General features: G+C 39.8%; 1 protein-coding gene across 1 annotated transcript; it reads left to right on the top strand.

Moving 5' to 3' along the window:
* The first annotated feature begins 3 nt into the window (after positions 1-3).
* RIDA (reactive intermediate imine deaminase A) lies at positions 4-15,192 on the top strand. The gene is made up of 6 exons (XM_004047352.5): positions 4-201; positions 8,467-8,572; positions 10,885-10,939; positions 11,205-11,273; positions 12,990-13,045; positions 14,633-15,192. The coding sequence occupies exons 1-6, from the start codon at positions 137-139 to the stop codon at positions 14,693-14,695; spliced, it is 414 nt and encodes a 137-aa protein (XP_004047400.1). The 5' UTR covers positions 4-136; the 3' UTR covers positions 14,696-15,192.
* The last annotated feature ends 1,000 nt before the right edge of the window (positions 15,193-16,192 follow it).

The raw sequence follows: 16,192 nt of genomic DNA, 5'->3' as shown, positions 1-16,192 counted from the left end.
AATGCCGCGCGAGCCCGCCCCCAGCGGGAGCTGTGGGGCAGAGGCGCTGCTGTGGTTGGTCAGTCCAGTAAGAAGCCAGCAGGGCTGGTGCTGGGGCTTCTTCTCCTGAAGGGACTGCAAGAGGGAAGGCTTAGCCATGTCGTCCTTGATCAGAAGGGTGATCAGCACCGCGAAAGCCCCAGGGGCCATTGGACCCTACAGGTAACGTGGCTGGTGGAAGCTGTGTCGGACCCAGGGCGTGCGGGTTCGGGGATTCGGGGTTGGGGCCACTCCGGGCCGGAGCCCCAGCTAACACGCAAGGAAATTGAGCCTGGAAAGTGAGCAACGCGCCCGAAGACCCACAGAGAGGTGGGAGCCACGATGGGACCAGGAACCTGCACTCCATGGGACTTTGCTCGTTCTGGGGCTGCCTCGCTGCGGAGCACAGCCTGCCAGAAAGCTCTCCCCAGTTAGAAGCCTTCAGACCCTGTGTTTTGTTTTGGGGGAGGGGGTCGTTTTTGTTTTCTTGGTAACAGCTTTATTGAGATATAATTCACGTACCGTAAGATTCACCCCCTTTAACATGTACAATTCAGTGGTTTTGACCATACTCACAGAGTTGTGCAGCCATCACCACTTTCTTCAGAACATTTTCATCACCCCAAAAATAAATCCCATCCCCATTAGCATTCACTCCCCATTCTCCTCTCCCCCGGCCCCTGACAATCTACTTGCATCTTCATGGATTTGCTTGTTGTGGACATTTCCTATAAATTGAATCATAAAACATGCAGTCCTTTATGACCAACTTCTTTCATTAGCTTCATACTTGGTCTGCCTCTCTCTCAGCTGAAAAGAGCCCCATCAGCAGCTCCCTCCTTTAAACCTACTGCTGTGAGAAAACGCACTGAGATGTGGCAGAACAGGAATTATTATAGAAAACTTGGAAATAAATAAAATGCAGTAGAAGTGAGAGGGCAAGTGGGGTAGGGAGTAAAGGAGAAAAAAGACAAATTGATTTTAACTTGGGGTGGAAGAGGAAAAAGAAGATTTAGGAAGGTTCCGTGTGAGAGGTAGTCCTTTGGTTTTGAAGGTTGGTTTTGTCATTTATAGTAGTGTTGTAAAGTTTGATTTTTAAATTAATTTATTAAGGATTTCAACAGGAAGTCATTGAGTGAAGGGCATGGAGGTAGAAGTCAGGTAGAGGGAATGGCTTGAGTGAGGGCATGGAGGTAGAAGAATGCATTGTATAAAGATTTTGGGGAGAAAGTTTTCATAATTCAAGTGCTACTTCTATCTTTTTTGTTTGTTTGCCAAATCTGTATATCACTTATAACTTACTTAACCTATTTCTTTGAGATGGGTCACTTCATTTTATTTAACAAGTTAATTGAAAAAGGAAACTTTACAACAGTACACTAAATAGAAAACAATTCAATAGAAAGTAATAGTAAAAAATAAACTCAATTAAAAAAGGTATTATTAAATTTTAGCTAGATATTGCAGTTGGCTCAAAACCTGAGGCCTGCTCTCTCTTTGTTAAGAGTGATGTTTCTTTAGCCGGATACTGTGGTTCACGCCTGTAATCCCAGCACTGTGGGAGGCCAAGGTAAGAGGATTGCTTGAGGTCAGGAGTTCAAGACCAGCCTGGGCAACATAGTGAGACCCCCATCTCTATTTAAAAAAAAAAAGTTTAATTAAAAACTTTCAAGTGATGTTTTAATTTGTTTTCTAAAGATGATTTTTTTTCTCCTTAATGTAATCAAACGGGGTAGAGTCATCATTGCTAACATTTACTGATGCTTACTCAGCAGCATCGGGCACTATCCTTTTTTTTTTTTTTTTGGAGGCAGAGTCTCACTCTGTTGCCCAGGCTAGAGTGCAGTGGTGCAATCTTAGCTCACTGCAACCTCCACCCCACAGATTCAAGTGATTCTCATGTCTCAGCCTCCCAAGTAGCTGGGATTACAGGCAGGTGCCACCACACCTGGCTAATTTTTGTATTTTTAGTAAAGACAGGGTTTCACTGTGTTGGTCAGGCTGGTATTGAACTCCTGACCTAAAGCGATCCACCTACCTCGGCTTCCCAAAGTACTCGGATTACAGGTGTCAGCCACCACGCCTGGCCAGCACCAGGCACTGTTCTAAGTTATTTATGTGCATGGTTATATTATAGTCCCTATTTTTCAGATGAAGAAACTGATGTGTGCAAAATTAAATAATTTGCCAAAAGTTACACCACTAAAAAGTGATGTAACAAAATTTGAATTTAGGAAATGGGTACTAGAGCCTAGTCTTAATCATTTACTTTGTTGTCCCTGGTGTAGATTGAAAAAAAAAATTGGAAAAGGAATCATTTTCTTACTATGTTTTACTGTGTATGACTGACTCCTTTGAGAAATACTGATTAAGAGTTGGACTTTGGATTTGAATTTTTGTTTTGCCTCTTTTTAATTATGTGATCTTGCAGAGTGACTTAACCTCTCTTAGTTTGCTTCTTTGTCTTCTCAATGGGCATAAATAATACCACTTGATAAGATTATTATGGGAATTAAATAAAAGTGACCAATAAAAATTAGATTTTGGCCAGGCACAGTGGTTCACACCTGTAATCCCAGCACTTTGGGAGGCCGAGGCAGGTGGATCACAAGCTCAGGAGTTCAAGACCAGCCTGGCCAAGATGGTGAAACCCCGTCTCTACTAAAAATAACAAAAAAAAAAAAAAAATTAGCTGGGCATAGTGGCGTATGCCTGTAATCTCAGCTACTCGGGAGGCTGAGGCAGTGAATTGCTTGAACCTGGAAGGCAGAGGTTGCGGTGAGCCAAGATCGCACCACTGCACTCCAGCCTGGGCTAGAGAGCGAGACTCTCAAAAAAAAAAAAAAAAGATTTTAGCAGAGTACAGGTTGTGGTGGTTTCCAATACTAAATGGAAGAATATAAACTTTATTTTGTATATAATAAGGAACAATCGAATGTGGTTTTTTTCTTGTGGTTGTTGTGGTTGTGTGTTTGTATGTGTGTATATTGAGACAGTGTTTCACTGTGTCACCCAGGCTGGAGCCGGGATCACAGCTTACTGCCGCCTCAACCTCCCGGGCTCAAGCCATCCTCCCACCTCAGCTTCCCAAGTAGCTGGGGCTACAGGCTCAGGCCACCATGCCCAGATAATTTTTGTATTTTTTATAGAGCTGGGGTTTTACCATGTTGCCCAGGCTAAATGTTTTTAAGCAGGGTGGAACATGATCAGATCTTTTAAAAAGAATTCTGATAGAAATTTGGAGGTAAAGAAAGTGAGAATAGTTAGGGGATATTATAAGTAAAAATTTGTGATTTTTTTTCTCCTTCTGCCCTAATGTCTTCCTCTCAATCACACAGTGGTAGCATTTAGAAAAACACCTTTACCTCCAAACAAGAGGGACACAACCAAATCAAAGTGATTATTAGAGACACTTTGTCCTGGAGCCTGCTAAAGAGCATACCCCTTCCTTGACCTATTTAGAGATACTCTGTGGACTTTGTTCAAGAAAGAAAGCATAACAGTAATGTTCCTGGTTGACTTGAAGGTAGGTGGGAGTCAACTGTCTTTATAAAGCTGAAAGCTAAAAAGAGGGGAATCATCATATGAATATGCCAGTATGACAAGAAAAAAAAGCCACCAGCCAGCTTCATGGTGTGGAGACTTCCAGGACATTGTGCCTCTTGTGCACTAGGTGACTAGAAATGGTGCTTATTTTCAATAGTTAATGTTTAAGGAAAAAAACAGACTGCAACTAACTACTTATATTCTGATAAAGTTAATTGGACATGTTTTAGGAACCTTTTGGGAACAAGAGTTTTTGTGCGTGGAGTGTGTAGTGAGTACAGTTTTTGAAAATCCTGGGTCCTCTCCAGGAAGAATTCAAATGTGTTGAACTTTCAGTCCCTGGCATTGGGATGGATGGGGTGTTGTCACTAATTAGCCAATCAGCTCAGCACATTTCAGGAATACTTCCAGACAGAACCTTGAAAGAGTTCAACATTGCATTGCTTTGCATTGCGCGTTTTGCACACCGTCCTCATAATTATAAATTTTTGAAGCGGTAGCCCGTGTGGTATAGACTATGATGTGAGAATTATTAGAATGCTTTTGAAAGTGTGATTACCCTTTAACCTGGTAGTAGAACAGTGCACTTTTAAATTTTCTGAAGTCCAACCACTTGTCTTTGGATAATAGGATTCTTATGCTCAGAAAGTGTCAACTAGCCAATTCTTATGAACAAACCTCTTTAGATCTATAAGAGATAACTCACATAGCTCAGATGGTCTCAGCTCCAGTGCTTGCTTTTTATATTTTGAAAATAAAAGAGTTTCTTTTTACTATCATGAAGTTTCTGATAAATAATAATGCATATGGTCTTAAAGTGTGTTTCAGATATGGGGAAATCTGAAGGCACTTTGCACAGGACCTAGGGCAGACGGCCTAATTCTACACAGGACAGTTAATAAAAAACAGTGTTACTGATGGTATTATTTAACCTGAGAAAAGATTACAAATTAACAAACTCAGTAGTTATCTATTTGTGGGCCAGTATGAAAGCCAGATAGTTGAGAAGACTTTCTAGACTTTCTGAATCATGTTACCAAGTTTAAACATACCTCCTTAGCTCTCTCCAAAGCATTTGCTATAAGTTGACAGGTCCTGCTAAAAAGAGATTCACTGACAACCAAAATTGTTTATGCTACTAAGTGGTTAAAGAGCAAAACATCAGCAAGTAGTTATAGTGTGCCTACTGTATGCAAGGAATCACCTACACCCTACACAGCTACAGAGACATGGTAAGACATTACCCCGACCTCAAGGAGTTTAGAGTCTAAGATACCTTTGGAGACAGGATAATAACATGATGAGTTACAACACAAGGCAGGATCCTGTACATAGTATAAGGAAGATACAACCAAAGCACTCCTGGGATCCAGGGGAAAGAAACGCTTAGTTACTTAGAGAAAGAGTGTGTGTGTGTGTGTGTGTGTGTGTGTGTGTGTGTGTGTGTGTGTGTGTGTGTATGTGTTTAGTGTAGTTTTATTTATGATAACAAAATATCGGAAGCCATGGTGACTCATTAAATAAAGTACATCCATATTGTAAAACATATGTAGCTGTTAAAAAAAATGAGGAAGCACTCTACATATACTTATGGAAAGATCTTCATGATACTCTGTTGAGTGAAAAAAACAAAGTATACAAGAATGTTTAATATACCATATTTTATGTAAAAGAAGAGAGAAAATATATATTTGTTTTGGTTATCTGTTCATTAAAGAAACTGGATGAATACATAAAGAAGAACAATGGTTCTGGGCTGGGAACTGAGCAAATAGGGAACAAGAATGGAAGAAAGACTTTTCGCTGCAATTCTTTGTATATTTTCTGGATTTTTGAACCATATGAACTCCTATTCAAAAATAAATTATAAAGGAAAAAAAAAGATGTAGTCCAGAAGACCAGGAAAACTTCATGAAATAAAAGAGGAAAGTTTGGAGCATGTTGGAAAATGGAAGAATAGGGAACTAAAAGAAGATGATTAAAATGAGACTATCTTAAATTTATAAATAAGCATAGAAATTTTAAAACAAATTTCACTTTTTTTTTTTTTTTTGACACAGAGTCTTGCCCTGTTGCCCAGGCTGGAGTACAGTAACGTGATCTTGGCTTACTACAACCTCCACCTCCCAGGTTCAAGTGATTCTCATGCCTCAGCCTCCCAAGTAGCTAGAATTACAGGTGTGCGCCACCACTGGCTAATTTTTGTGGTTTTTAGTAGAGACGGGATTTCCCCATGTTGGCAAGGCTGGCCTTGAACTCCTGGCCTCAAGTGATCTGCCCGCCTCAGCCTCCCAAAGTGCTGGGATTATAGGCATGAGCCGCCATGCCCTGCCACATTTCACTTCTAAATTAAAATTAAAGGCTTCTTTCTTCAACATCTTAAAAAAACAGATAGGCTTTCTTCATCCCAAAATTAATATCATTCCTATAAAAAGTAGACTTGTTTGGCTTTTTTTCTGGTATCAATGTATTGTATTCTTTTTCCTGTGATTTTATCCTACTTCTGAAATTTAGCATCCTCATAACAGAAAAAGTCAGTTACAGAAGTAAGCACTTTGCAGAAATGAAGTTGTATTAGTTCGTTTCCACACTGCTATAAAGATACAACCCAAGTATTTATAAAGAAAAGAGGCTTAATTGACTCACTGTTCCGCATGGCTGGGGAGGCCTCAAGAAACTTACAATAATGGCGGAAGGGGAAGAGGCACATCGTATATGATGGCAAGCAAGAGAGAGTGTGCATGTGTAGGAGGAACTGTCAGACACTTATAAAACTGTTAGATCGTGTGAGAACTCACTATCACGAGAACAGCATGGGGGCAGCTGCCCCCATGGTCCAGTCACCTCCCACCAGGTCCTACTCTCAACATGTGGGGATTATGGGCATTACAATTCCAGATGAGGTTTGGGCAAGGACACAGCCAAGCCATATCAGAAGTGGACCCTCAAAAGTATATCCTTAATTGATCCTCCAGTAAGCAGTGACTAATCTTGTCTGAGGATGACTACTTATGTTTTTAAAAGTGCTCTTGAAATTGCATTTTTTTGCTTTACAGCTATATTGAGGTATTAGTTACTTATAAAAGTTACCCATTTTAATGGCTGGGTGTGGTGGCCCACGACTGTAATCCCAGCACTTTGGGAAGCCGAGGCAGGCGGATCATCTGAGGTCAGGAGTTCAAGACCAGCCTGGCCAACATGGCAAAACCCCATCTCTACTAAAAATGCAAAAATTAGCTGGGCGTGGTGGCTCACACCTGTAATCCCAGCTACTTGGGAGGCTGAGGCAGGAGAATTGTTTGAACCCGGGAGGTGGAGGTTGCAGTGAGCCAAGATTGTGCCACTGCACTCCAGCCTGGGTGACAGAGTGAGACTCCATCTCAAAAAAACAAGTTACCCATTTTAATTAAGTGTAGTGTTCCATGAGTTTTAGTAAATGTATAGAATCATGCATCCACTATAATAGTCAAATTTTAGAATATTTCTATCACTCCCAAAAAATTCCCTTGCACCCATTTATGATCACCCCTGGCCCTAGACAACAATTAATCATCTGCTGCTGCTATTGTCTTTTCTAAGGTTTCATTTAAGTGAAATAAGACAATATATAGTCCTTTGTTGGATCTATCAGTGGGTGCATGTGTGTGCGTCTTGCTTTTTTGCTATAAATAATGCTATTCTGAACATTCACGTAAAGTCTTTGGACATATGTTTTCATTTCTCTTGGATAGTTGCCTAGGAAAGAAATTGCTGAGTTGAGGCTCAAGCCTGTAATCCCAGCACTTTGGGAGGCCAAGGCAAGAGGATCACTTGAGTCCAGGAGTTTGAGACCAGCCTAGGCAACATAGCAAGACCTCATCTCTACAAAAAATAAAAATAAGTAAATAATAAAATAAAAAATTAGCCAGGCATGGTGGTGCACACCTTTAGTCCCAGCTACTTAGGAGGCTGAGATGGGAGGATCACTTGGGCCTGGGAGGTCAAGGCTTCAGTGAGCCAACATCCTACCACTGCACTTCAGCCTGGGTGACAGAGCAAGACCCTGTCTCTAAAAGAAGAGTTTGCTGGGTTGTATGTTAAATATATGTTTAAATTTTTTAATAAACTGCCAAACTATTTTCTAAAGTGGCTGTACCATTTTGCATTACTACCGACAATGTATGAGGGTTGCTCCCCATCATTGCCAATGCTTGCTTTATCAGTGATGTCTTCGTGTGTGGTTTTGCTTTGCATTTCTCTAATGACTACTAATGTTGAGCAAATTTAATGTACTCTAACTCTTTGTATATTTTCTTTTGTGAAGTATCATTTGCTCATATTTTATTGGGTTTGTCTTCACATTATTGACTTTTAAGAGTTCTTCTTATATTCTGGATATAGGTACTTTATTAGGTATATGTTTTGCAAATATTTTTCTCCCAATCTATGACTTGCCTTTTCTTCCCCCGACCCCTTTTTTTATTTTGGGTCTCTGTTACCCAGTGCCACTGAGGCTGGAGCGCAGTGGTATACTCATGGCTCACTTCAGCCTTCAACTCCTGGGCTCAAGCAATTCAATCACCCTAGCCTCCTGAGTAGCTGGGACTACGGGTGTGCGTCACCATACTTGGCTGTTTTTTATTGTTTTTAGTAGAGACTGAGTGGTTGCCCAGGCTGATCTCAAACTCCTGGTCCCAAGCGATCCTTCTGCTTCACCCTCCCAAAGCACTAGGATTACAGCACCCAGCCCCTTTTCATTTTCTTAAAGATATCTTTGATAAACAAAAGTTTTCAATTTTCATGAAGTCCAATGTATCTTTTTTTTTTACAATTTATACTTCTCTGTCCTATCAAAAAAGTCTTCTAGCATTGAATTTTATGTTTTATACTTACATAAATACACTAGCTTTCTGTTTATTGCAGTCAAGCTGTATTAGTCGACAGGACCATTTACATTTCAGGACAGATAGGCATGGACCCTTCAAGTGGACAGCTTGTGTCAGGAGGGGTAGCAGAAGAAGCTAAACAAGTAAGTTATTTTCCACATTTGAGGTTCCCTTTTCTACTACCTTTTTAATGTTGAAGAGTATTAAGAATCCACTTGCCTGATTTGTTTTATAGAGATTAACAGATAAATGTTTTTTAAACTACTTACTGCTTGATTTAACATAGTTTTTGATCTAAGAGTTGGAAATTTGATGGATCATGAATCATCTAACAACCAAAAGAGAGTCCACCTCCTTAACACTAAGGTGACCTTAAACCTGAATCATTGACGTCAGATGACATGTTGCCACTTCCACATGGATTGGGAAATTTTCTTCTCAGGGCCACTGACCTGCCCCTCTTCAAAAAAAAAAAAAAAAATTACCACCACAGAAGTAAAAAGTCAACATTTTTAAAAATAAGAATGGGGAATATAATTTTAATCCAATAAATATAATTAAACCATAATTTAGGCCAGGCACGATGTGGCTCACACCTGTAATCCTAGCACTTTGGGAGGCCGAGGCTGGCAGATCACTTGAGGTCAGGAGTTCAAGACTAGCCTGGACAACATGGTGAAACCCCATCTCTACTAAAAATACAAAAATTAGTCGGGGGAGGCGAGGCACAATGGCTCACACCTGTAATCCCAGCACTTTGGGAGGCCGAGGCGGGCAGATCACCTGAGGTCAGGAATTCAAGACCAGCCTGGCCAACATGGTGAAACCCCGTCTCTACTGAAAATACAAAAATTAGCCAGGTGTGGTGGCATGTGCCTGTAGTCCCAGCTACTCAGGAAGCTAAGGCATGAGAATCGTTTGAACCCGGAAGGCGGAGGTTGCAGTGAGCTGAGATCGTGCTACTCCACTCTAGCCTGGGCGACAGAGTGAGACCCTGTCTCAAAAAAAAATAGAAAATAAAAAGTAACCCAGTCAGGTGGCACATGCCTGTAGTCCCAGTTACTCAGGAGGCTGATGCAGAAGAATCGCTTAAACCTGGGAGGTGGAAGTTGCAGGAAGCCAAGATCGCGCCACTGCACTCCAGCCTGGGACACAGAGCAAGACACTGTCTCAAAAAATAAAATAAAATAAAACAATAAACTATAATTTACTGCATTTACTGAGTCATATAATGCTGAAAGTTTGTTTTGTTTTGTTTTGTTTCTTGAGACAGCCTTGCTCTGTCGCCCAGGCTGGAGTGCAATGTCGTGATCTCAGCTCACTGCAACCTCGGTCTTCCGGGTTCAAGCAATTCTCTTGCCTCAGCCTCCCAAGTAACTGGGACTACAGGCACGTGCCACCACACGTGGCTTATTTTTTGTATTTTTAGTAGAGACGGGGTTTTACCGTGTTAGCCAGGATGGTCTCGATCTCCTGACCTCATGATCCACCCACCTCAGCCTCCCAAAGTGCTAAGATTACAGGCATGAGCCTCCACACCCGGCCTAGCTGAAAGATTTTTAAAAACCTAAATATCCACTCATAAAGAACTGGTTGAATAAATTATGCTAGATCAATACAACTAAAGTAATGTGGAAAGATCTCCGAGGTAAATTGTTCCATGGTAATAAAACCAAGATGCAGAACAACATGCACAGTATGCTACCATGTGTGCTTGTGTGTTTAAAAATATGTAACATAAGCATTGACTGTACCTAGAAGGATATACAATAAATTAGGAACAGTGGTTACCTCTGAGGAGGGAAACTTGGGAGAGGGAGAGAGGGTGAGAGATATCTTTACACAGTATATGCTTTTTTAATAGCTTTTGAGTTTTTTGTTGTTGTTGTTGCCATATCCATGTATTACCTATTTAGAAGATTATTTTAAAAGACACAAGAATATAATGAAATATTACATTGTGACCAGCAAAGTGGGAAGAGTGAATCCAAAAAAAGATAAATGTTTTTCCAGAAGCCAGTGTCTCCAACTGTTACATAATTTACTAATGTTTTTTGAGAAAAAGGAAAAAGAACCCTTTGAAGTCAAATATTGCTTTAAAAGAAAACATGTTTTAATGCTTACTAGCTCGTCCTTATCCTTGACATGATATCGAATGAAGAACACCAGAAATTATTTCTGTGGACATTGGCTGAACAATTAACACATTTTAGCACTGAAGAAGGAACTTCAACCTAGTCTTTTTACGCACAAAAGGAGACAACCTTTTCACCATATTTCAGAAAGACTCATTCTATTAAAGGAAAGCCAAGAAACACACTTGTAAGCGAGTAGGGCGGATTTTTCTGCAACATAAGCTATTTAAGGAGGTATTAGTAAAAGATGATTAATTGAATTTAATTAAAGCTTTAAATCTAACATCAGTGACTTAGGCCTTTCTTGGCTTGGTTCACAGGCTCTTAAAAACATGGGTGAAATTCTGAAAGCTGCAGGCTGTGACTTCACTAACGGTGAGCAATTTGATATTATTTCACATTTCTTTTTGATATTTCTTTGGTCTTTTTGAAAAATATATGGCATCCAGTAAGATACCATGCCGTATCTTTGTTGCTATTTAAAAGTTGTTTTAAATAGCAACTGTTGTACTTCACTTCTTTGGTCCCATTTCAGTCCCATTTTAATCAAGACAGTCTCAGATTCATACACTCTTTTTCTAAGTAATGTTTTGGGTCAGACCAAATAACTAAACCTAATGACAATGTTTATATCTTCTAGTGGTGAAAACAACTGTTCTTCTGGCTGACATAAATGACTTCAATACTGTCAATGAAATCTACAAACAGTGTAAGTAATTTGGCTTTATTCCTATTTTCCATTTTTAAAAAGAAATAAATCTGGTCACATTAATGAATGTGCATTATGAATTAAGAGTGGTAGGAGATGCTAAAAAAATGGTCATAGATCTTAAAAGAATTAATAATCTGATTGGAAATATGTTGTATACCCCCCATGAAAAAGTTCTAAGACATTTCTATTGCATTCCCTAAAACAATATACTGAAACCCTACATATCCATTTTTCAAAAGCTTAATTTCATTAAATCCTTCTCAGGCTTTTTAAACTCTCCTAAAAAGTTTTTTATGCATAGATTTTATTTACTGTTGCTGTATGGTGCAGCCACCATCTTTATCCTGGCTCTCTCAGACTCATTAGTTAGTTACTTAATATTTCTATGCCTTGGTTTTTCTCATATGCAAAATGGAGATAATATACTCCTACCTTATAGGGTTGTTGGAATGATTAAGTGAGTCAGTACAACATGTAAAGCACTTAGATGCTGGTGTGTTATAAGCACTGAGTAAATGTTAGCTATTATTAACATTGATGTCATAGTAGGGAAAATTGGTGTCCCCAACACCTAGTGGGATGAGGCAAAGGTATAACTTGGAAAAAGCATCGTTACTTATTCTCTCCTGAAGAAATTACTAGAAAAGACCAAAGTTGGCAGAGGAAGTACTTGCCAAAATTTCTGGAGATGGGCACTTGTTCCCTATTTAGATAAATAGTTTATAAATATCACTTTAAAAAAAAACTCCATTCACATTAAACAAGATCAAAATGTTAGGGTATGTATTTCTTTTCTTTTCTTTTTTTTTTTTTTTTTTTTTTTTTGCCAGAAAGCTAAGAGATTTTAAAAAGTATTAACTATCATAGGAATCATCTGGCAAAATATTTTATCAAACAAATCTGATAGTGAGCCTCTTTTTTTTTTTTTTTTTTTTTTGAGGCGGAGTCTCGCTCTGTCGCCCAGGCTGGAGTGCAGTGGCGCGATCTCGGCTCACTGCAAGCTCCGCCTCCTGGGTTCACGCCATTCTCGTGCCTCAGCCTCCCGAGTAGCTGGGACTACAGGCACCCACCACCACGCCCGGCTAATTTTTAGTATTTTTAGTAGAGACGGGGTTTCACCGTGTTAGCCAGGATGGTCTCGATCTCCTGACCTCGTGATCCACCCGCCTCGGCCTCCCAAAGTGCTGGGATTACAGGCGTGAGCCACCGCGCCCGGCCTGAGCCTCTTTTTTAAAATATTGCTTAAGGCCAGGAGCAGTGGCTCACACCTATAATCCCAGCACTTTGAGAGGCTGAGGTGGGTGGATCACTTGACATTAGGAGTTTGAGACCAGTCTGGCCAACATGGTGAAGCCCCGTCTCTACTAAAAATACGAAAATGAGCCGGGCATGGTGGTGCACGCCTGTAATCCCAGCTACTCGGGAGGCTGAGGCAGGAGAATCTCTAAAACATGGGAGACAGAGGTTGCAGTAAGCTGAGATCGCACCACTTCACTCCAGCCTTGGGCGATAGAGCGAGACTCTGTTTCAAAAAAATAAAAATAAATGTTGCTTATATCTAAGAACTGACTAGTATATGAAATATTTGCCAGATTATTAATTGTAGATATTGAATAACAATAGAATATCTGAAAACTAAAATAAAAATTTTCACTTGATCTTTATTTTTTCAACTCTTCTCTATTAAAAAAAATGAAATTCTTTTAAATTCAGATTTCAAGAGTAATTTTCCTGCTAGAGCTGCTTACCAAGTTGCTGCTTTACCCAAAGTAAGTACACTTTAAATGACTAATGTACACAGTTTTCAGTTTCTACATTGTTTTCCTTCTATAAGTAAACTAAGCACTGTGAAAGGAAGCTTAAAAGAAGTAGCCTGGGCAGGGTGGCTTACCCCTGTAATCCCAGTGCTTTGAGAGGCCAACACAGGAGGATCGCTTGAGGCCAGGAGTTCTAGACCAGCCTGGGCAACATAGCAAGACAGCCATCCCTACAAAAACAATTTAAAATTAGCCATGCATGGTGGTGGTGCACACCTATAGTCCCAGCTACTTGGTAGGCTGAGGTGGGAGGAACACTTGAACCCAGGAGTTCAAGGCTGCAGTGAGCTATAATCAAACCACTGTGCTGCAGCCTGGGTAACAGTGTGACCTTGTCTCTAAAAAAAAAAAAAATAGAAAAGAAATAGACCCTGCTTCCCCAGGGACTTAAAGTCTGAAAGGAAATGTCCCGTATTACATGCATGAAAAAAAAATTAAGAAACCTTTTAAGACAGCACATGAACATAGAATCAGAATCAAAATACTTAAATTGTGAGAAAAGGCCAGGCGCGGTGGCTCACGCCTGTAATCCCAGCGCTTTCGGAGGCCGAGGCGGGCGGATCACGAGGTCAGAAGATCGAGACCATCCTGGCTCACATGGTGAAACCCCGTCTCTACTAAAAATACAAAAAAAAATTAGCCGGGTGTGGTGGCGGACGCCTGTAGTCCCAGCTACTCGGGAGGCTGAGGCAGGAGAATGGCATGAACCCGGGAGGCAGAGCTTGCAGTGAGCCGAAATCACGCCACTGCACTCCAGCCTGGGCGACAGAGCGAGACTCCATCACAAAAAAAAAAAAAAAAATTGTGAGAAAAAATAAAATAGCAGCTGTACTGTTGTAGTGTTACTTAGGGGACTATAAATTTGAGCCAGGTTTGTTTGTGAGTTCTGCAGTAAAAATTTCACCTGGATATTGTACAATTAAAAATCTAAGCCTTCCACTAGAAAAATAATCTCTAAACCAGGGGCACACATATTTCTCACCATTTTGATTTTGCTACTTTTAACTCAAAGCTTAGCAGCACAATATTCCTGCCTATAAAAAAGCAGCTCTTACTGACTTCCACTTGCAGTTTCTACTAAAGAAAATTTATGTTTTAAGAGTGTCATTTGTATTGCTTTAATTAGTTGTTACTTGGAATGATCATTATCAAACCTATTAAGGTACTGGGTGTAGTAGAAAGAGCTCTGAACTTGGAATCACGAGACAAGGGTTCAGCCTCTGCTATCTAGCTTGTGACTTGGGATGACTTAATTACTCCTTCTACACTTCAGCATATCATTCTGTGAATTGAGGGGAAAATACGTCTCTAATAGGGCTTCTGTGAGAATCACATAAGCTAATATAGTATATGAATATACCTAGCATGGTAACCTGGTCTGTTATAGGTTCTTGGTGAATATTTCCTTCTCCTTTCCTTCCTTGAGAAGTTTAATGTTAAAAATGTTACATTGCTGTTGGTTGCATGTTTTTAGTAGGTATTATAGAGTTTGCAATTTGTACAAAATGATTACAACAAATTCTTTCATTTTCCTAACAGGGCAGCCGAATTGAAATTGAAGCAGTAGCTGTCCAAGGACCACTGACAACAGCATCACTATAAGTGGGCCCAGTGCTGTGTAGTCTGGAATTGTTAACATTTTAATTTTTACAACTGATGTAACATCTTAATTAACCTTTTAATTTTCACAATTGATGACAATGTGAGTTTGATGAAAATATCTGAAGCTATTATGGAAATACCATGTAATAGGGAGAGTTGAACATGAAGAGTAGAGAAGGAATCCAGTTACTTTTTTAAATTACACCTGTGTGCACCTGTATTACTGAATATAGGAAAGAGATACCCATTACATAGTTACTCAGTAAATAAAAGAGAAATACCAGGTAGGAAAGAAGAGTTATTATTCCTGAGAAATAATCAAGAACATATTTAATTCAAACTAATGATGTGAACTATTTAGTTTTGATGTCAGTTATGTGATTCTGCTTTTACTTGAGTAAAATTAAAGTGTTTAAATTTGAGGTCAAGGAGAAGATAGTGGAACAAAATGTTATATAGATAATATTTTTCTAATGGAAATAAAATAGGCAGATTTCCTTTGGTGTGATTTTGTTCACTTATTTCTTAACAGTTTATACATTAAAATGTATTGCCTAGTGGGGGCAGGTAAAGTTAAAATCTCCAACTATTTCATTTTTCAAAGCCTACTTCTGACTTCATACACTTTTTTTTGTTTTTGAGACAGAGTCTCGCTGTGTCTCCCAGGCTGGAGTGCAGTGGCGCGATCTCGGCTCACTGCATGCTCCGCCTCCCGGGTTCACGCCATTCTCCTGCCTCAACCTCCTGAGTAGCTGGGACTACAGGCGCCCGCCACCACGCCCGGCTAATTTTTTTTATATATTTTTAGTAGAGACAGAGTTTCACCGAGTTAGCCAGAACGGTCTCGATCTCCTGACCTCATGATCCGCCTGCCTTGGCCTCCCAAAGTGCTGGGATTACAGCTGTGAGCCACCGTGCCCAGCTGACTTCATACACTTTTATACAGTTTATTTTTTTCAACAGTTTTGGCCAGCTGTTACATGAAACCTCATTTAAACTTTCTAGTCTTCAGCAGTTTTGGCCATTTACAGTGTTGCAGAATTTGCATGTAAATTTTCACATTTGTAGACATCTTTTTAATCTCTGCTATATCTGTCCCCCCTTTTCATCAATGATATGATTTATTTGGGCTTCTTTTTTTTTTCTTTATCTGTCTTTGCCAGAAGTTTATTAATTTTATTAATCTTTTTAAAGAACCACTTTTTGGCTTTGTTGATCCTTTCTATTACATCTTTCTTTTCTTTATCATTATTTCTGTTCTTATATTTATTATTTTCTCCAGCTCATTGATAAGTCATTTTTTTCTACTTTTAATATTAAGAGTCTTTTATTAGTAAGTTACAGAAACCCAACTCAAACTAGTATTAAGTGGAGAAAAGAGATAAATGCATAGGCTTAGGTCACAGAGGCCAGAGTACAGCTGGCTTTAGGCACATGTAGCCCAGAAACCTCATGGCTCCATCTGTCTCTTGGGGGAAGATGCTGCAGACCCCAGAT

This window comes from Gorilla gorilla, chromosome 7, assembly GCF_029281585.2.
Source record: "Gorilla gorilla gorilla isolate KB3781 chromosome 7, NHGRI_mGorGor1-v2.1_pri, whole genome shotgun sequence".
In the NCBI taxonomy this organism is placed as follows: domain Eukaryota; kingdom Metazoa; phylum Chordata; class Mammalia; order Primates; family Hominidae; genus Gorilla; species Gorilla gorilla.
The sequence above is the reverse complement of the archived record's forward strand: the minus strand, read 5'-3'. Positions and strand labels throughout refer to the sequence as shown.

What these genes read in the sequence shown, in the direction of transcription:
- RIDA (XM_004047352.5), top strand. Translation starts at nt 137, where the DNA reads ATGTCGTCCTTGATCAGAAGGGTGATCAGCACCGCGAAAGCCCCAGGG. An exon ending in GGGGCCATTGGACCCTACAG is followed by an intron (nt 202 to 8,466) that starts GTAACGTGGCTG and finishes TGTTTATTGCAG; the next exon opens with TCAAGCTGTATTAGTCGACA. An exon ending in AAGTTGCTGCTTTACCCAAA is followed by an intron (nt 13,046 to 14,632) that starts GTAAGTACACTT and finishes TTTTCCTAACAG; the next exon opens with GGCAGCCGAATTGAAATTGA.